Below are 22083 nucleotides of genomic sequence, written 5' to 3'. Positions count from 1 at the left end.
ATGTGGTTATAATACAAGGCCCTATGACAATGACACGTTCTGTGGCTTGTAGTCTACGATGTGAAACATAATTTTTACTGTATTTTTGCTGCTGGACGTGCGGCTCGCGAGAAGAATAGGCTCATGCCACACTCAGTTTATTAAGCTGTGTATCAGCTGGGTGTCAGTTCGGCGCAGTTCAGCTCCAAACTGACACAGGGATAGTATTGACGGTCCCGTTCATGGGAAGCAAAATAAAAACACACACTTCTTGCGCAGCGTGAACCTGTTGGCACTGTGTGGGAGACGCTCCCCTCTCCTTCATCTGATCGCTGAACACATTCAGCATTTTTACGCGTCCTCTCGAGCAAATGTAATATATTGTTCTGGGCTCCCGGTCAAACCACAACTTATCGTCCTAACAATGGCGACAATAACACTTTCCCACAATGTGAAGCTAACGGCAATTTATTAAAAAAGAAAAGGCACAGTGCTTGCTGCATTTGGGTCGGATCGAGTACGGACAAATTCACACCACAAACGAACTGCAGCAGAGTGCGTTTGGAAACGCACCGAGACCACCTCTTCAGCTGGGTCTCGGAGCGCTTGTTTGGTCCGCCCCCGAGTGCGATTGCTGTATTCCCACATGTCTGAAAGATGCGCACCAAAGGCGGAAGTGCACCTGAGTTCGTTTCAACCGAACTAAACACGGCATGTGTGAATACACCCTGAGATGACGCTAGATAACTCGCTGCTTGAAGACCGCAGTGCATTAATGTGGTGACGTAGGGACGAGGGAGGGGGACTGCTAACTGCAGTCAGTGACAGGAAGTTAGCTAAACTGACCATTCCGCTTACTGAACCTTTAACTATAAGTTAATGCTTAGTTCATGGTATAAATGCATAGGTAATGCCTATTAAGCATTAACTAACTATTAGGGCTTAGTTATTAACGGTCAGTTAATGCTAAGTTAACTAATGCTTACTTTAGCATAAAATTTAGCTAATGCTCAGTTAATTACTTATTACTCATTAACTAAGTAGTTATTAACGGTTAGTTAATGTGTAGTTAATGCATTCACTAAGCATTAAGTAACAGTTAATTAATGTACTCTTATTGTTTTTCTATAAGTCATTCCATTTAGATTCTTACATTCAAACAGGACATGCTGTTGGTCTCCACAACAATGATCAACAGTAAGGTTACAGATCCTCTGCTTTCTATCCAGCTCTTTAGAACTTACAAGGACTTTAGGGATTCCACTGTTCTTTACTCTAAAATGACAGATAGCCTGCCTGGACTTTTTGTTTTCATACAGCAGATAATTGTAAAACACACATTTGCTCTTCATCTGATCAGTCAGAGCAATCTAAGGGTTTCCTCGTTCTATTCTTATACATACAAGGACTTTGAAGCCAGAACCTTTGACACACTTCAAGAGGATTAACACTGAAATGACTTAACTATTAAATGCATCCTTTCATCTCGCCATAAAGGCTTCCATCAGCAGGAAGAAGACAGCAGACAGTGTGTAGTAGTCTTACCTTTGCAAACAGGTTGAAACAGCCCAGCTTGCTGACAATACAGTGCACCTCAGGAAGCCTCTTCCCTTTTCCACCAGGCTTAAAGACACACAGGGTTTCAGATTGTATTTAACAACAGAGATAGCCATGACAAAAACACTAAAGTTAACCCATTTAACTAACCAGAGTCCAATCAGGACCAGAACAGCCTTTTAATGTGTTTAGTAGTGTTTGAATTACACATTTGTAGACTCCAACAACAATCAGGAGTCTAAAGTCTAAATATTCAAATGTATGATCCAAATTATGAGCTTATCTGCTAATAAAACAAAACATAAAACTCTACAGTTTATTTTAAAGATCAACTGAAGAAAGCATAGTTAAAAAGTGCTTAACAACACATCCACTGTATCTCCACATTAATACAAATAGACCAGATAGAAAGATTGATCACTATTTCAACCTCAAAAGTGTTGTGTGCTTTGAAAAGGAAGCGGTTCTCCTAGTGAGGCAAGATAAGGGGGATTGTTGTTCAGTTAGCAAATGGTGGGCTAACATTTCACGCGCACACACACTCACACAGTGATTCAGACGGACACACACACACACACACACACACACACACACACACACACACACACACACACACACACACACACACACACACACACACACACACACACACACACACACACACACACACACACACACACACACACACACACACACACACACACACACACACACACACACACACACCAACACTCACCAAGATCTTACGGCAGTAACAAAACCAGCGGCTGCCATCCTCTCCAGTCAGGACAAAAGAGAAGGTCTCACTGTAAACACAACATTAATAGACAAGGAGATTTAAATGATTGGACTGTTTACTGCATAAAAACATGTAAAAGCCATGTTTTTTTTAAACAAAAATCTCCATAAATCCTTAAATAAAAACAGAAAAAGAAGATTCAAATTATGTTAAGGCAATAACATCAAAAAAAGAAACTCCCGGTCCCTGCCCATGAAAAAGGTTTAGTAAAGGTGGAGTCAGTGATTCTGGAGATCACTCAAAATCAGTGAATATTTTCTCACAACATTTTTATAATGTTCATATATAAGTAATTCACAAGTCATATATAAGTCACTAGTTAATGATGAACAAATAATTCACAAACAGTAATATATATCTTTGAAGATGATTATTAAGTTCTCACAAATGTGTTGGAAGTCATCTATAAAGCTTTTAATAAATCATGAAATTCTCATTAAAAATCAATGGTAAATTATTAATTATTAATAAGTCATTTACAAACCTTTCTGCATCCCCCTAATCTAAAGTGTAAACCATTCATCAGTTACATAATGTGTAGTAGGGCTGTCCTCGACTAAAAATGTACATAGTTGAATCTGATTGGTAGAATCTTGCCTATGGTCGACTAATCATGATATATTTGTTTCCTGCTTATTGATCCATATTCTCATTTGCCACATGGGCACATTGGCCCTCATTTATCAACCGTGCGTAGACCAGAAAAATGGGTGTACGTACAGTATCTCACAAAAGTGAGTACACCCCTCACATTTCTTCAAATATTTCTTTATATCTTTCCATGGGACAACACTGAAGAAATGACACTTTGATATAATGTAAAGTAGTCAGTGTACAGCTTGTATAGCAGTGTAAATTTACTGTCACCTCAAAATAACTCGACACACAGCCATTAATGTCTAAACTGAAGGCAACAAAAGTGAGTACACCCCTGAGTTAAAATGTCCAAATTGGGCCCAAAGTGTCAATATTTTGTGTGGCCACCATTATTTTCCAGCACTACCTTAACCCTCATGGGCATGGAGTTCACCAGAGCTTCACAGGTTGCCACTGGAATCCTCTTCCACTCATTCATGACAACATCATGGAGTTGGTCGATATTAGAGACCTTGCGCTCCTCCATCTCCCGTTTTCAGAAGCCCCAAAGATGCTCAATAGGGTTTATGGCTGGAGACATGCTTGGCCAGTCCATAACCTTTACCCTGAGCTTCTTTAGCAAGGCAGTGGTCGTCTTGGAGGTGTGTTTAGGGTCATTATCATGTTGCAATACTGCCCTGCGGCCCAGTTTAAGAAGGTTGAGTGCACGTTTTCAGCGTCATACCAAGAGGTTGGCTTTGGAAAATAGACATATGAATACTGCCAGCATTGCTGCAGGTCTTGAAGGGGTTGGGGGTCAACCTGTCAATGCTCAGACCATACGCCGCACTCTGCATCATACTGGTCTGCATGGCTGTCGTCCCAGAAGGAAGCCTTTTCTAAAGATGATGCAAAAGAAAGCCCACAAACAGTTTGCTGAAGACAAGCAGACTACGGACATGGATCACTGCAACCATGTCCTGTGGTCTGATGAGACCAAGATAAACTTATTTGGTTCAGATGGTGTCAAGTGTGTGTGGTGGCAACCAGGTGAGGAGTACAAAGACAAGTGTGTCTTGCCTATAGTCAAGCATGGTGGTTGGAGTGTCATGGTCTGGGGCTGCATGAGTGCTGCCAGCAGTGGGGAACTACAGTTCATTGAATGCTAACATGTACTGTGACATACTGAAGCAGAACATGATCCCCTCCCTTCATAAACTGGGCCGCAGGGCAGTACTGCAACATGATAATGACCCCAAACACACCTCCAAGACGACCACTGCCTTGCTAAAGAAGCTCAGGGTAAAGGTTATGGACTGGCCAAGCATGTCCCCAGACCTAAACCCTATTGAGCATTTTTGGGGCTTCTGAAAACAGGAGATGGAGGAGCGCAAGGTCTCCAGTATCCACCAGCTCCATGATGTTGTCATGAATGAGTGGAAGAGGATTCCAGTGGCAACCTGTGAAGCTCTGGTGAACTCCATGCCCATGAGGGTTAAGGTAGTGCTGGAAAATAATGGTGGCCACACAAAATATTGACACTTTGGGCCCAATTTGGACATTTTAACTCAGGGGTGTACTCACTTTTGGAACCGGCAGTTTAGACATTAATGGCTGTGTGTCGAGTTATTTTGAGGGGACAGTAAATTTACACTGTTATATAAGCTGTACACACGCTACTTTACATTGTATCAAAGTGTCATTTATTCAGTGTTGTCCCATGAAAAGATATAATGAAATATTTGAAGAAATGTGAGGGGTGTACTCACTTTTGTGAGATACTGTATATTTCCACGCAAATCTCAGCATTTATCAATATGGACGTGAGCGTAGGATACGCTCAAATCCCACGCCAGCTCTCAGCTCTTGTACGCAAGTTTGTAAACAGCATGGACTCGCAGTGCAGGCTGTGCCGGGTAGCCGATGACTTTGTTGGACAATTATTAGAAGGTAATACAAATGCAGTGTTTGCTCAGACCGAAATAAAGATATTAATCACTTAAAATTGTGCAGCTTATGGTGTGCAACTGAGTAGGAGAGCTGATTTTTATGTCTGTCCTTGATTACGGTGATGTGGTCTACCGGCATGCATCACATTCATGTCTAAAACTCCTAGACTCAGTTTTTCACTCTGCTTTAAGGTTCATCACAGGAGATGCTTATGACACACACCATTGTCTTTTATATGAGAAGGTTGGGTGGCCCTCCCTTAAAGAGAGACGTGATGCACATTGGCATGTTTTTATTTACAAAGCCTTGACTGGGAAGCTTCCTCGTTATTTAACAGAAATGCTGCTTGTTTCAGATGGGCTTTATCAGACCCGCTCCACTGACATGCTTATGCTTTATGTCCCACAAGCCCGGTCTGAGCTGGGAAAGACAGCTTTTAGCTTCAGTGCACCTGACTCCTGGAACAACTTACAGCTAAAAATTAAACTAAATACATTCATATCCTTTGGCCAATTTAAACAGACTATCTTGGATCTGCCAAACTCTACTTGTAACTGTTTTAATTAGACTATATTGTACTGTATGCCTTTTAATTGCTGCCACTCTTCCCCACTCTGTAAATGTTTCAATCGTTTTGTTTTTTTCTTCTCTTCACTTGTTGTGTATTTGATGTTTTTGCATTGAATATTTTGTTTGTATTGTTGTTTTGAATTTGTTTTGACTCGACGTCATTGAAAATGAGGGTCACCCCTCAATTGGTCTCTCGAGGATAAATAAAAGTTAAATGAAAATGAAAAATTCAATAGTGCACACACCGGCCACTTAGGAGCGCTGCATGGGACTGCGTAAGGGCTTTATCTTCGACTTGGAGCAGCTGGGGGGACACTGAGGCACGGGGGCTGCATTCATTCAAAATGTTAGCCTAAGTATTAAATATGTAGTAGGCCTACACTGCTCTTTATGATAAAAAATACACGGCACAACATTCAACTTAACATTTTATTTATATGACTTATTTGACTTTTTAGATGTTAGTTCCTCTTTTAATGTGTCATTGATCGCTTAAGCGAGCGATTTATTTCCACCGTTAACCGGCACGTTTTTCCGATCTGCTAGTGGAGCAGCTCAGCAGGACAGTGGGCGCTCTCACAGCTGATCGTTGCCGGGTCGGCTTGTGCAGCTGACGGCCGGGCTGACCACTCTTGCCAAGCGCATGCTGTCATACAGTAAAATGCAAAATGTGTTATTTTTAGTTTTTAAACCGCTTTTGAGTAGTGCTATCTAAAAGGACCAATACATTTTAATCATTCAAATCTCTGCAGACGTGTATTTCTTTTATGGGGACCATTATCGGACAGTTGGTGCGTCTTTTTCTCCTCTACCACTTATATTATGCCCGCACGTTGGTTGCATTTCAGAACAGCAACACGCTTTTTTTAGTGGCGATTTTTGAGTCAGACCACTTTTTCTTCATCTATGTAAAGAAATGGCGACATATAATTGTATATGCTGTTTTATAGCATTTGAGCGCTGGAGATCGTTTGTTGTCAACACCAACGCTGTTGACCGCAGCAGTTATTTCCTTCTTAACTGCTGCCTTCTGTCGTTCTTTGATGCCACTTGTAATGCTCCGAAATGAAACTCTTTTTTTTTCTTCTTTCGCTGTTATTTTGTCAATTTCTACTTCAGAGAAGTTCCTCTTCTGTGCCGTAATGCGCATATCCATGTCGTAAAACCTCTGGACGAGGCCTCTAAACTGAGAAAAATATAGGGGCGTGATACGATTGTTTTCAGCCGCCGCATTTATCAATAATGGCCTGGCGTACGCCGAGATTGGCGAGATACGACTGTTTGATAAATCCCACGCGATACCTGGCGTAGGGAGGTATTTGCGCCAGAATCTGCACCAGTTTCCACGCAAGTTTGATAAATGAGGGCCATTGTCTTAAACCATCAGAGGGGCTACATGGTAGTCCCTCTGTGTGGTTTGGGAAAAAAATGTGTGTGAATGTGTGAAGACAAACTATAATCTTTTAGCCGCTAATAAATGATAGTTTGTCTTATTGAGTTGGAGTAATAATTTATGTCTACCTTAGTCATTGACTCACACTAAGGAGATTGATCAGAAGTTTGAGTTGGTTTCATGTTTGTATTAACAGTATACCAGGCTGATATTTATACTAGCTCATCATTGACAAAGGTAGACATACATTCTTATGCCAACTCAAGAAGACAAACTATAATTTGGTCTTTCAGCCTATTTGTGTGGTTTAAGAAAAAGATGTGCCCATGTGGCAATTGTGTATTAACACTGGATTTCTCTCCATCACACACAGCATGGACAGATAGCGGATCGTGAGGAGATATTCACTGGTTTTGACAAAAGTGATTATGACAACAAACATTCGCTGATTCACCTTTAAAGTGGCTACGAGTAACTTTGTCGGTTGGCGGCCCCTTTGGACAAAAGCGGTAGTATTTTTACGACGCCAGCTGTCGTAAAGCTGTTTTCTAGCGTGTGCCGGCCGTGCGAGTGTCAAATGATTAGGACGCAATATAGTGCATGTCCGTGTGTTGAAAGTGTGAGGGCACGGACTCTTTTCGGCTCGGTGAAAGTGGTTAGTGACACAGCATCAGCTAATGCCAGTCAGTAATACACACACCTGATTGCAATGAGTTGATGCAGGTTCACTAACTACTCGCACGGAGCTGAAAGATTCTGTGTCCTCACAGAAAGCGAATGAACGAGAGACGACAGTTAGGCGCGCCGCCGCTGCTATATCTTTCCCGCCGCTGCTATAAAAATAATTTGCATATTAATTTAGGTTTAAATAAATTAATTAAAAATGTTTTTTTTTTGCATGCGGAGCCTGTCTCATATCCGCACGTCGCCCACGCTCCCAACGGGTGGACACTCGCGCAGCTTACCGCTAGGAATGTCTGCTGAAACTTCTACAGCTCAGGATTTTAAGCCATGAATTGATGAACTTGCATCAATGAAAAAGATGTCAGTTTTCTAAAGGGCTTTAAATAGGCCAATCTATGTGGCTAAATAGCATAGTGTCTAAGGATGAATTCAAACATTATCTGGTTATGTGTTATGTAGCTAACGTTAGCTAGTTGCTCCCTTTTGTTTCCAGTGGTGGCTTTTTTCATTACCAATGTAAACTGTCATAAATAGTTTACACCGGTGCTGGGTCATGATTCCTAAAAAAAATTATATTCCATAATAGCTTTCTCAATTAACCTGAATGTTGTCTTCTCCTTCACAGAAAAAAAAAATACATTTCCACTAAATTGATTATAGAAAAGGCACAGATCGGTTGATTTTTATTCACCAGAATGCAGGAAATTAAGTGTTAAGTTCAAAATTTTCTGGGGGGTGCCCACATACCCCCCACCTATAATTTGTACCCCCAAATGTTGAAACAAAACCTAGCCTATTTGCCCTGTGTGCAGGTTGGTTTACAATATATTCATAGGTATGTTGTTTTTACGTTTTGGATTAAAAAGAAGGCATGTCGGTAAACTACATGTCTGGCCCTTAGTGTGATTATCATATCGTAGAGTGGCCCTTTGTGAAAATGAGTTTGACACCCTTGGTCTAATTGATATTTCCTACATTCAAACGACATCTCTGCAGCACACATTCTTATAGTCCAGGTTGTGGCCCAAATAAATGATGTTCAAACAGGACAAAATGTTTGACTGCTGTGCGTTAAAGGGGTGATGAATGCAAGCTTAATAAGAGAATAAATCCAGGCGAACCAAAACATCTCAAAAATAGCTTAGGGGCTAGGGTTAAACTTGTTTAAGAGTCAGCATCAATTATCCTATCTATAGTAATACACAAGACTCCTTGAATGGGATTTAAGTGCATATTCTCCTCTCAAAGTGCACCAGATTCATGCATTCAAATGTAAAGGGTACAAAAAACTTTCGGCCGGGGGACCATGCCCCCGGACCCCCCTAGAGGGTTCGGGGGACCACACCACTGCTGCTGAAAAAAATTCTGAAGGGAAACACTGCTCTCCCTTTTAGCTTTTCTTCATTGCATTTTCTTTTTTTCTTTGATGGTTCAGCCCTGTTATCAGTCATTATGACGACAAATAACTGTCTCAAACAAGGCTCCCGCTCCCCTTGCCTCACCTGGAGGGATAGACTTCTCAAATCGCGTTGCTGCGCTACACTGAAATCTGCGACCAATACGAATATGTGACCATAGAGCCTGCATGCGCAAACCGAAAATCGGACTGGGTGTGCAACCAGTCCAAATGCAGTAATAAAAACTATATAAAAATGTCTTTCTTTGCACTGATGGTCTCGTTTGCTGTTAAAGGTAATTTATGATTATCAGAGGAAACATGAGGCTGTTTTAAAGATATTTAAAAGTTACTCGTAGTGGCTTTAATGTCAGATATAAAAAGGTAGAGCATAGAGAAACTATAGCCTGGTCCAACCAGACCATCGTACTTCATTTCATTTGTACAGAAGGTCTGGAAGTGCTGTAATTGGCAAACGTTCACTCACTTGGAGGCGGGTGTCTGTTGAAGTTTAAAACTATTGGATCTGCCCAGTGCCACTCTGGATTAGCCAACCAATCACATCACGTTTGGTCAGACGTATGTCATGAGCCAGCTTCTGACGGTGCGTTTCAGTTGTACAGGGAAATAGGAAATTTCCGACTTCACTACATATTGTAGTCTATGGATCTACCGGTACCTGGCAACGGTAACTTGCTAGAGCCTAACGTTTAGTTATTTGGATGAGAAAGGTTGTAGGCGTCCATACTTTCCCGAGCAGATGCACTGGAACACAGGCAGGTTCCGAGTATAAAGGAACGCAGCATTCAACTGAAACTGGAGCGCAACTTCGACATCATCGTTCTCAGCCACTCGCTCTGATCGCTGATTGGACCGCCAAAAATTTGGACGAGCAGAATCCCACTAACACACCCCACCCCCAGACTGACTACTGAAGTGAAATGAAATTAATTATCTCTGTCGGGAGTTTGAGATTGTGTATGAGCAGATGTATGGGTTACAGCTGACAGATGGTATAAAGAACAAGAGATTACCCATAATGCAATAATAATTACAATGTTAGAACTAGAAATAACTACTGGACATGAAAGAATATGAGATGTGTGTATAACAACAACACAAGATAATACAGAAATTAAGGACATGGACAAAATAATACAGTATCATCTTACCATTGTCAAAGCCTGTGGGACACAGTTGCTGTTGTATGACTCTAGCATGCGTTTGAATTGAATCAAATCAGTTTTATATACACTCAACAAAAATATAAACGCAACACTTTTGTTTTTGCTCCCATTTTTCATGAGATGGACTTAAAGATCTAAAATTCATTCCAGATACACAATTGTACCATTTCTCTCAAACATTGTTCACAAATCTGTCTAAATGTGTGATAGTGAGCACTTCTGCTTTGCTGAGATAATCCATCCCACCTCACAGGTGTGCCACATCAAGATGCTGATCTGACATCATGATTAGTGCACAGGTGTGCCTTAGACTGTCCACAATAAAAGGCCACTCTGAAATGTGCATTTTTTTGCTTTATTGGGAGTCTGGGGACTCAGAACCAGTCAGTATCTGGTGTGACCACCATTTGCCTCATGCAGTGCAACACATCTTCTTCGCATAGAGTTTATCAGATTGTCAATTGTGGCCTGTGGAATGTTGGTCCACTCCTCTTCAATGGCTGTGCGAAGTTGCTGGAGACGGCTTATGGTGGAGAAATGAACATTCAATGCACGAGCAACAGATCTGGTTGACATTCCTGCTGTCAGCATGCCAATTGCACGCTCCCTCAATGCTTGTGGCATCTGTGGCATTTTGCTGTGATACAAAACTGCACATTTCAGGGTGGCCTTTTATTGTGGACAGTCAAAGGCACACCTGTGCACTAATCATGATGTCAGATCAGCATCTTGATGTGGCACACCTGTGAGGTGGGATGGATTATCTCAGCAAAGCAGAAGTACTCACTATCACACATTTAGACAGATTTGTGAACAATGTTTGAGAGAAATGGTACAATTGTGTATCTGGAATGAATTTTAGATCTTTAAGTCCATCTCATGAAAAATGGGAGCAAAAACAAAAGTGTTGCGTTTATATTTTTGTTGTATATAGCCCAACAAATGAGCAATTAGCAATTTGAGTTGGATTTACAATAGATGCCACTCCAAATGGCCGTACACCCTCGACTCAGCTTTATATTCACTAAGGAACAATACCCAAAAAAAACTATTTGACAGGGAACAAATAAGCAACCTCGGGAAGAGCAACAGAGGAGGGATCCCTCTCCCAGGACAGACAGACAGACAGAACGGACCAACAGAAGAAACACAAAGGAACAGAACCTGATGGCAGCATGATGTTCAAACATACAGTACTACTGTAGTGCTGACCTTGGCATGTGCGCAGACGGCTTCCAGTCCAGTGAGTCGGGGAAGCAGAATTGAGGAATGACCCTGAGCTGATCCTCAGCCTCTCTTGAGAGCCGCGAGGACTTCTCAAACTGAAACACAAGGACTCCAGCATTTTAAAATGTTATCTAAAGTATTCAAAATTAAGCAAGGTTTAGTTTTAACATACAGTACATAACCAATTATTACTAAAAAAACAATCTTCTCATATAGGTACCATACCATAACTTCTCAAACTATTCTCCAAACAGCCCAAATTAGAACATGAGGACAACATGACAATATATAAAAGGTTGCTAAGAGAAAACTTCACATTGAAAAACAACATGACAGCTCTTGACTTGTGTGTAAACCTTCCAATCATAATAACACAAGAATATTTCATTTAGTCACCAAGGTATAATGTAACTTTAACATGAAATCCTCCTAATCACACAATACAATTGAGTTAAAGCCCTTTTCAAAGTACAGGTATGTCATTTGCCTAGAGGACATGTGGGGATATGTTCTTCTAACCATTTTGGGGAACTGCTGTGTAATTTCAGGCGAGTAGGTGTTTCCTGGGGAGCCTTTTCTCAGAGACACCACCACAAAAATCTGGAGCAGCTGCTGCTGCTGCAGCTGGATCAAGTCCCTCTCCAGGGTGCGGTAGCCTGGCCGGCGCTTCAGTGTGGACTGGATGTAAACTGATCTCCTGGAACCTGCTGGAATGCACATAACCATGGTTATCATGGAAAACTGGTGGTCTGTACATCACTGAAGTGGTGTTCTTTAAAGGTCACATATTAAAGGGGCCTCGGCCAGCAGCGGACCCGGGTTCGATTCCAGCCCGCGGTCGAACTCTGCAGGTCACTCCCCTCTCTGCCCCATTTCAACTATGTCTCTACACTATCAATAAAGCATAAAAATGTAAAAAAAAAAGTTTAACCCCAGCCTTCCAAAAAGCCCAGTCTGCTCTGATTAGCCCTCCATCTAATTGTTAGATTATATACATAGTGCTGTGAAAAAGTATTTGCCCCCTTCCTGAATTATTCAGTTTTTGCTTGTTTGTCACACTTATTTGTCTCAGATCATCAAATTATTTATAATTTAAGACAAAGACAACTCAATGGAAATCAGAATACAGATTTTGAATTTTCATTCTTTTTATTGAATGTAAAGAGTTATTCAGAACCTATTTCACCCATGTGAAAAAGTATTTGCCCCCTAGACCTAATAACTGGTTGTGCCACCTTTGGCCGCAACAACTGCAACCAAACGTTTGCGATTCCTTGGCAATTAGTCTTTTACATCGCTCTGGTGAAATTGTCCCACTCTTCTTTGCAGAATTGTTTTAATTTGGCCATATTGGAGGGTTTTCCAGCATGAACTGCCTGTTTGAGGTCACGCCACAGCATCTCAATCGGATTTAATTCCAGACTTTGACTAAGCCACTCCAAAACTTTTATTTAGTTTTTTCTGAGCCATTCAGAGGTGGACTTGCTGTCCTGCTGCATTGTCCTGCTGCATGACCCAAATGCGCTTGAGGTGACAAACTGATGGCCGGACATTCTCTTTCAGGATGTTCTGGTAGAGAGCAGAATTCAGGCATGCAAACTCATAAGCCATGAAAAAGGTGAGAAGTCCGAAAACAAACACCGGTAGGGGGGTCTGGATGTTAATCTGCAGTGACAATCCGCCAACCGCGGCCGTTAACCAGCATGCGCATAAATCAATGCAAATGGCTGTAAAACAACGGTTGGCAAACTCTGTGAATGTATTTAAAAAGTGATTCACATAAACCGAGTAGGCACTAGGGTTGCCACCTTGGATTTAGGAAAAAAAGGGACACTTGATGTTTGGGGCGGAGGGCTCGGCCATTATTAGGCTACCAGTTCAGACTGACCAGTGTAATGACCTATAATAACCATAAACACCTACAGTGCTTTTTACAGTAGGATATATAAGGAGACTGAGGTGGGAACCCTGTACCTTGTAGGGGGGTCCGGGGGAATGCTCCCCCGGAAGAAAAAAATGCAACCTTTTAAAGTAAAATTCATCAATCTGGTGTACTTTGAGAAGAAAATTGCTGGGCCCATTATCTCATAATCCGTATATGAACCAAATGGTTTCCACAATCTTTTTTTCTATTTTCGCAGGGAGCATGCACAAGCATTATTTATTAAAAAAAAAAAAAAAAAAAAAAAAAAAAAAGTGGGGGCCCCACACTGGGTCTTGAAACGGGCCCCGAGATCGTTGAGACCGCCCCTGCCCGCTGCACTTTCTCTCTGCCCGGCCCCGCTCGCCCCTCCATTGAGAATGCATTAGTTGGCGCAACAAACGCCTCGGCCCGTGTGAAACGGCCTTAACTAGGCTACTGAACGAAGGAAACAGCTGGTGAAAAAAAGAGAACAATTCTGGGAAAAACGGGACGGGTGGCAACACTAGTAGGCACATTAACACGGTAAAATAATAATACTGCGGCTGCTTGAACGCTCCGATGACTCGGAGAGAATTTTTTTTTAACTTCCCTACAGACGCTCTGACTGACTGATGTCACCGCCCCTCAATGACAAACACTGTTCCTGATTGGCCAAATGACCGTCAAAGCTCATATGATAGGAGTTAACATCCGTCAATCATAGTTTGTCACTATGGTCACTCCATGTCCATGCTCCGCTCCACACACACACAGTGCTGGCCATCAGACCCCCCCCCCCCCCTCCCCTCCAAAAAATATTTTCTCAACGGATCTCCACGAATCACATAGATGGCCAATTTCGATTCCAAAACGGCGAATTTCGCCGAAAGGTGACGAGTTTGCATGCCTGAGAATTCATAGTTCCATCAATTATGGTAAGCTATCCAGGTCCTGAAGCAACAAAGCAGCCCCAGACCATCACACCACCACCACCATGTTTGACTGTTGGTATGATGTTCTTATGGTGGAATGCTGTGTTAGCTTTACGCCAGATGTAACGGGAACCACAGCTTCCAAAAAGTTCCACTTTTGACTCGTCAGTCCACGGAATATTTTCCCAAAAGTTTTGGGGATCATCAAGATGTTTTTTGGCAAATGTGAGATGAGCCTTTGTGTTCTTTTTGGTCAGCAGAGGCGTTCTCCTTGGAACTCTCCCAGGGATGCCATTTTTGCCAAGTGTCTTTCTTATGGTGGAATCATGAACACTGACCTTAACTGAGGCAAGTGAGGCCTGCAGTTCTTTAGCTGTTAGTTTGGGTTCTTTTGTGACCTCCTGGATGAGTCGTCGATGAGCTCTTGGAGTTATTTTGGCAGGCCCACCACTCCTGGGAAGGTTCACCACTGTTCCAAGTTTTCTCCATTTGTTGATAATGGCTCTCACTGTTGTTCGCTGGAGTCCCAACGCCTTAGAAATGGATTTGTAACCCTTTTACAGACTTATAGATATCAATGACTTTGTTTCTCATCTGTTCTTGAATTATTTTAATCGTGGCATCATGTGCTGCTTTTTGAGATCTTTTTGTCAACTTCACTGTGTCAGACAGGTTCTATTTAAGTGATTTCTAAATTCTACAGGTCTGGCAGTAATCAGGCCTGGGTGTGGTCATTAAATTTAACTCACCTTTCCAAAATATGTGGTCAATCGATTGATTTATTAAGGGGGGGGGGCAATTACTTTTTCACATAGGGCCAGTTAAGTTTGGATATATTTTTACACTTAATAAATGAAATCATCATTTAAAAACTGCATTTTGTATTGACTCAGGTTATCTTTGATTAAAATTAAAATTTGTTTGATGATCTGAAACATTTAAGTGTGAAAAATATGAAAAAATATAAGAAATCTGGAAGGGAGCAAACTCTACACACTTATCTCATGTCTTAACCACAACCTGCACAACACTATGGATTTTCAGCACTTTGTTCAAATGCTAACACACTGCTGTCACAACTGTAAACCACACATTCAAAACAGAATGGATTTCATTCTGGTGCATTTTAAACACTGTGGATTGCAATTTCAACTGAAACACTAAAAAGGTGTCTTGTTTTAGACTTATTAGTAATACCTAGGGGCAAAGTGATTTTATGGACATGGAGCGTTGTAAAAGGTTGTTCACCAAAAATGACATCTAGGACCTTCCACGATCACAACCTGGGTGGACAACCTTGTCAACAAGCTGCAGGAAAGCTACAGCGGGCCGACATAGCAAATCAGAACCACTGTTTAATTGAATGGGGGTGGGCTAATGGGGAATTTTTTTGAACTTATAGATATCATTATGCAACTTTGCCAGTTGATTAGCGACATTAAAACAAAAACTTTTTGTATTACAGTATTTTCCAAAATGTTTAAATAAATATGAAAAATCATCAATATCTTACTAATGATGCGTACATTTGCATATCTACAAAGCCCCAAAATCTAGATGTTGGAAGAAAACAAATTCAATTGGTTTTTAAATTTTGAAAACATAACAAGTGTCCAACTGCCTGAAGCCTTTCCTAATCACAGTTCAAATTTGATCAATAACCCATAGAAAATACATTTTTTTACACAATTACATTTCATGTGCCATGGACCAAAAGTGTCCTTTTGGAGTCTTCAGCTGGTATTTTAGGAAACGGCTAGACATTCCCTTGGAAAAAACTGTGTAAAAAATTTATTTTCTATGGGTTATTGATCAAATTTGAACTGTGATTAGGAAAAGCTTCAGGCAGTTGGACACTTGTTTTGTTTTCATAATTTAAAAACGAATTGACTCTGCTTTTGTCCAACATCTAGATTTTGGGGCTTTGCAGATGCAAATTTACGCATCATTAGTAAGATATTGATGATTTTTCATATTTATTCAAACTTTTTGGAAAATCCTGTAATACAAAAAGTTGTTGTTTTAATGTCAGTAATCAACTTGCAAAGTTTCATAATGATATCTATAAGTTTAAAAAATTCCCTATTAGCCCACCCCCATTCGCTTAAACAGTGGTTCTGATTTGCTCTGTCGGCCCGCAGTAGCTTTCCAGCAGCTAGTTGACCAGGTTGTCCACCCAGGTTGGGATCCTGGAAGGCCCTGGATATCATTTCTGGTTAAACAACCTTTTACAACGCTCCATGTCTGTTTTTCAAAAAAAAAGGGGGTTTTGCCCCCTAGGTATAAACATATAGGGGAGAGTGGCCTAAGTTGTGCAACTTTTCACTCATAGTGACTTTAAAGTAAGGCCTTGACAGTAAAGTCTCCAACTCAAATATGTACATATATTTCAGGGTGTTGTGCATCCCTGGCAATAAAAACTTTGGATCTGGAATAAACTGTAGAAGAAATATAGCTTTCGGAAAAAAAGTTGTCTTGTTGCACAACTTGCCCCCGGTGTGGTGTAAGTTGTGCGGTTGGAGAGAATACCATGGGGTGAATTGTGCCATTGATATATATCTCATAAACTGTAATGCAAGACAAATCCATTAGACAATCACTTATTTAAGGTGTATTTAAAGTAAATAAAGTAAATAGTTGACAAAGATTGAAGGACAATTTTCTTAAACAAGGCCTAGCAGAGGCCTTGTTTAAGAAAATGTGGTTTTCTTAAACAAGGTGGTTTTGCCTGCAAAGCTCACAATGACAAAGTCACCATCATCATCTTTCTGGCCATCTGAACTCTCATCAGTGGTGTCGTTAAGTGGAATTGAGATGTCACTCTCTTCTGAGCTACTGTAGACAATCACTTACTTTTGGTGACCAGCGTATACAGCCATGCCACTGGCACAACTCTCAGAAATGTACTTTGCTCTAGTTGCTCCGTGCTTGTGGAACCAACTGCCACCTGACAAATGTGATTCCCCCTACATTTCTGCCTTTCAATCAAGGCTCAAAACCCATATGTACACCCTGGTGTTTCCTCCCCATTAACTATCTTACCTCTGCACTACTATCTTTGTTTATGTGGATGTATGGGCTTTACGTGTTTTATTTTGGTTATTGTTATTTTACCTTCATTGTTTACCTACTGAATGCACTATGTACAGCACTTTGGACAGTGCAAACTGTCATAAATGTGCTTTTATAAATACATTTTACTTACTTACTTACTTATAACTCACCTAGGCCCTATGGCACAAATCACCCCATACCCAGAATTTTGGATAATAGGCATGATGCAGCAATTTAGGGCTGACATCGTGCTAACTATATAGACTCAAAGTGTAGCATACCAAAGCACTAAAACATGTGTCAAATGTTTTCAAACGTGTCTATAATTGTTCAGACACAATAATCAAGAAACCTTGATCATGGAAATTTTACTTTGAAAGGCAAAACACAGTTTTTTGAGCTTAAATGTGCTTATATCTTATTCCTTGTGTCTCCCTTCTTTACAGGATGAGTCAAATGGATGGCTCTTCTTAAATATGTGGTCACATTTCCAATTTCTTCCACTGTTTTCTAGAAACAAGGGGTGGCACAACTTCCAAAATGCACAACTTAGGCCACTCTCCCCTACAGTAAATAGGGAAAGCTCACAAATACTTTCTTTTGGAAATGGAGCAATGAAGACAGGTTGGTGGAGGGAGAAGAGTGGCAGTGAGAGTGTGTATGTGTAGAGGAAGACCTAGAAGACATAGAGCTGTAATGATGAAATACAGTAAGGGTTACACTGATAGACTCTGTTGTGAATCATGGTCTCTCATTGAGAGAGGCAGGGTTGAGAGCAACCCAATCTGAAAAGATCTAAAGTTGCATCTGTAATACGAATTTTCCAGCAAACAAACAGCTTAGAGTTGCATCCTTACAGTAAATTACAACATTACAGATATTGATTTCTGTATTACAATTTAAGAATATTTACACAGATGAATACTCCATTTGGAAATGTTATCAATAAAATATACAAAATGTGTATAAATTGAAGCAAACTTCTGCTTTTAATTTCTTTTTATTTTCCTAAAATAAACTATTTCATGTGAAATAATTTCACTCTTTCATCAAATAAAATATTACGTTATTTGTGTGAAGTAACTCAAATTATTCAAACTGTAAAGATTAAAAGTTTGTAATTTGTGTATTGGGCTTTGATGCTAGTGTTTATACTCTGAGCATGTTCTGAGTGACAGTGTGTGTTATCTCAATGAGGCTGGTTCATAGTGTTTGCTGCACTGAGCCTATTTTGCAGGTGAAGTGAACTGTTCAGCTCCAGTGACTGTTGGTAGGGCAGACTGTAGTTAGAGTTTTGCACATTGAGACAGTTGTGCCCACTGTGGTTTAGCGATCGAAAAAAACTGTAAATGCTGGTCTGAAAAACGATAACTAGGGCTGGGCGATATGGACCAAATCTTATATCACGATATACTGTAGGTCATTTTATATCACGATATGGATATATATCACGGTATAGTATTTTTCCTTTAAATTCAATGGATTACAATAACTGTACTGAACTTTAATCACATTAGATTATTTTCATCTTTTGCTTGGAACTTAAATTTCCATACAAAAGAAAAACTGGTGCAAAATACCACACCACTGGCTTTAGTCAGTCAGTGCAAAATAAAAATGACAGCATCAACCACATTTTCCAATTGATAGTAGCCTATATCAAAATAATGAAAGACTTGAATTTTCCTGCAGTATTTGCTCATCTTCATTTAAAAAAGCTGTCAAAATTAACTAGTGAGCAAATGTCTGGTAATACTTTAACTCCAGCTTCAACACAAATAATATTTTTATATATATATATATAATATAATTCTATATTGAATTGATATTGATATGAAATGCTAACTTATAAAACTAGGATTTCTGCATGAACCTTAAAACTCCACGCACATCCTAACTCTACCGCGTGTCTGCGTCTGACTTTTTTTCACCGACCGTGTAATCAACCTAGAGCGGCCACACATCCAACCTCAGACGCACTGCTGATGCGCGTCGGAGGCACGTCTGCAGCGACGATCCCCTTTACCTCAGGAGGCTCGCCTATTTTTTTCTGAGAGCCGCGCGTCTCTCTCGGGTCTCTCTGCTTTAACTGATAGAGAAATACTCTGCTGAGAGTCATATTGACTTCATACCGGCAGCTTTGGCTGTAGCTCCACCATTTCCTGGTATGTCCCTTTCAAAATAAAACTTCCAACAAGTGAAAATGTGTCAAAAAAATAAAAATAAAAAAGGCAATGGGGCGCACGGATTACTGTCCAGACTCAATATTAGACTCAATATAAATCATATGCATCATAAATGACATGAAAGAACTTCATTTTTAATGGGAATCATCTATGAAATCTCTATGTAGAAAGACAGGGCTTTTAGAAGCAGCGCTGCAGCAGCAGTTGAGACGTTGTATGTGTGTCCGAGAAAAGCGCGAGAGAGGCAGCAGTAAGGTAAGGCGACGCGCTCCAGAGGTAGACGCAGGATGTGTGTGGAGGCCGTAAGACCAAAGGGGACAGCTCTGTTGTTATACCTTTGGTGCTGTCTTCAGGGTCGCTCCCTGACCCACTGGTCTCATCTGTTGAGAGGAAAGAGGAGAGATTAAGGAGAAGGACTGGAGAAGACTAGAGAAGCCCTAATCACATGCAGACAGTCAGCCTTTGTTTCATAAACTGGGTATTTCCACCAAGAGGCTGAACATAATCTTAATGAACTGTAAATGTCGGTGACGTGTGAGTGTGTGTGTGTGTGTTACCTCGCACCAAGACTCCCTGGTTCTTAACTCTCTTTCTCCCTCGCTTGTCATCAAAGATGGTCTCGATCTTGTTGACATACTGTGTAACACACACACACACACACACACACACACACACACACACACACACACACACACACACACACACACACACACACACACACACACACACACACACACACACACACACACACACACACACACACACACACACACACACACACACACACACACACACACACACACACACACACACACACACACACACACACACACACACAGGTATTTGTCAGCTCTATGATGGACTGATGATTACAAGGAGTCATGATATAACAGCCACTAAGTACATACTTATATCATAGATTTTCAGCATTTTTCAAACCCCTCACATTCCTGCATTTTTCTCTTTACGCACTGAAAGAACATTGGTGAATATTAGATAGTGGCTAGTCAAATCAACTAAGGCCCTGCATTTCAGTGATGTCTTTCACTCAACTTTTGATTCAAAAGCTAGAGGGGTAGCTATTTTGGTTAATAAAAGGGTACATTTTACCGCTTCTAAGATCATAGCTGATAAGAATGGGAGATATATGATTGTCGCAGGCCTTCTATACCAGAATCCGGTTTTATTAGTAAACATTTATGCTCCAAATTTTGATAACCCAGATTTTACAAATAGATTATTTGCCACCCTGCCTTTCCTAGACACCCATCTTTTAATTCTTGCTGGGGACCTGAACTGTGTTATGAATCCAACACTGGACCGCTCTAATCCCCGTACTCTCAACCAATCTTCCATGTCTAAATCAATTTCTGATTTTATGCTCCAAAATGGGTTTGTAGACCCTTGGAGATTTCATAATCCCCAAACTAAAGCATATTCTTTTTTCTCCCAAGTCCATCAACCCTATTCCCGCATTGATTATTTTTTTGTTGATGGTTCCTTGGTCTCCAAAGTGACCTCCTCCGAGTATCATTCAATTGTTATATCTGATCATGCTCCTCTTAGTCTCTTATATACAACTTTCAGGCCAACCTCGTTTCTCCTCACCCTGGAGGTTTAACACTCTGCTTCTGATGATGCATTCAACACCTTTATATTGTCCTCAATTGATGACTTTATAACTATAAACAAGGATGACTCTGTCTCTTACTCATTATTATGGGAGTCGCTCAAAGCCTATTTACTTGGTCAAATCATTTCTTACTCAGCTCATCGCAATAAAACCCGTAAGGCCAGGCTAAATGAACTCCTAATTAAAATCCGGGATATTGATGGACAAAATGCTATTAACCCATCCCAGAGTTTAGTGAAACAGAGATATGATCTGCAGGCAGAGTTGGACCTCCTTACAACAAGCGACGCTGAGCGACTTTTACTACGTTCTCGTGCTTCTTATTATGAGCATGGTGATAAGCCGAGTAGGCTCCTGGCTCATCAATTGAAACGTCAAACTACTTCTCGATTAATTCCACAAATTAAAGATTCCTCTGGCGCACTTGTCTCTGACCCCACTTCTATAAATGACATTTTTAGGGATTTCTATTTCTCCCTTTATGAATCAGAATCATCATCAGACACGACAGAAATGACTTCTTTCCTCCAGAATCTTGATATCCCCAAAGTTGATCCCACTACTGCTAATGAGCTTGATACACCTTTGAATTTGGAAGAAATTAAATCATCTATCAAAGCCATGCAAAACAATAAAACACCCGGCCCTGATGGATTCCCTGTTGAGTTTTTTAAGAAATGTATTAATAAACTGGCCCCTCTCCTCAACTCTGTTTTTAACGAGTCCCTAGAACGTGGTTCATTGCCCCCCACTCTAACCCAAGCATCCATATCCCTTCTTTTGAAGAAAGGAAAAGACTTACTTCTTGTACCACAGGCCTCTGTCACTTCTTAATGTTGATGTTAAGATTTTAGCTAAAACCTTAGCAACTCGTCTTGAAAAGATTCTTCCTGTCATCATATCAGAAGAACAGAATGGCTTCATCAAAGGGCGCCAGCTGTTTTTCAATGTCCGAACACTTTTAAATGTAATTTTCTCTGGTCATTCCGCCTCAACGCCCGAAGTTGTTATTTCGCTCGATGCTGAGAAAGCATTTGATCGGGTAGAGTGGCATTAT

The 22083-nt window shown here is 40.7% G+C and overlaps 1 protein-coding gene across 6 annotated transcripts in view; it reads right to left on the bottom strand.

Annotated features, from left to right (window-relative positions):
• Window positions 1–22083, bottom strand: part of dennd2c (DENN/MADD domain containing 2C) — a 70402-nt gene that overhangs the window by 18464 nt on the left and 29855 nt on the right. For 4 of the 6 annotated variants that reach the window (XM_080031306.1, XM_080031309.1, XM_080031311.1 and 1 more), the window contains exons 6-11: window positions 19951–20029; window positions 19729–19773; window positions 11838–12025; window positions 11304–11413; window positions 2273–2342; window positions 1525–1602 (exon numbers count right to left, since the gene is read on the bottom strand). In XM_080031306.1, coding sequence (XP_079887432.1) covers window positions 1525–1602; window positions 2273–2342; window positions 11304–11413; window positions 11838–12025; window positions 19729–19773; window positions 19951–20029 — 570 coding nt within the window. The remainder of the gene's footprint in view (window positions 1–1524; window positions 1603–2272; window positions 2343–11303; window positions 11414–11837; window positions 12026–19728; window positions 19774–19950; window positions 20030–22083) is intronic. The other 2 variants (XM_080031308.1, XM_080031310.1) reach the window with 1 other exon arrangement.

Source organism: Ammodytes marinus (genome assembly GCF_949987685.1).
Source record: "Ammodytes marinus genome assembly, chromosome: 7".
Lineage (NCBI taxonomy): Eukaryota > Metazoa > Chordata > Actinopteri > Uranoscopiformes > Ammodytidae > Ammodytes > Ammodytes marinus.
This window is presented reverse-complemented; position numbering and strand designations above follow the sequence as displayed.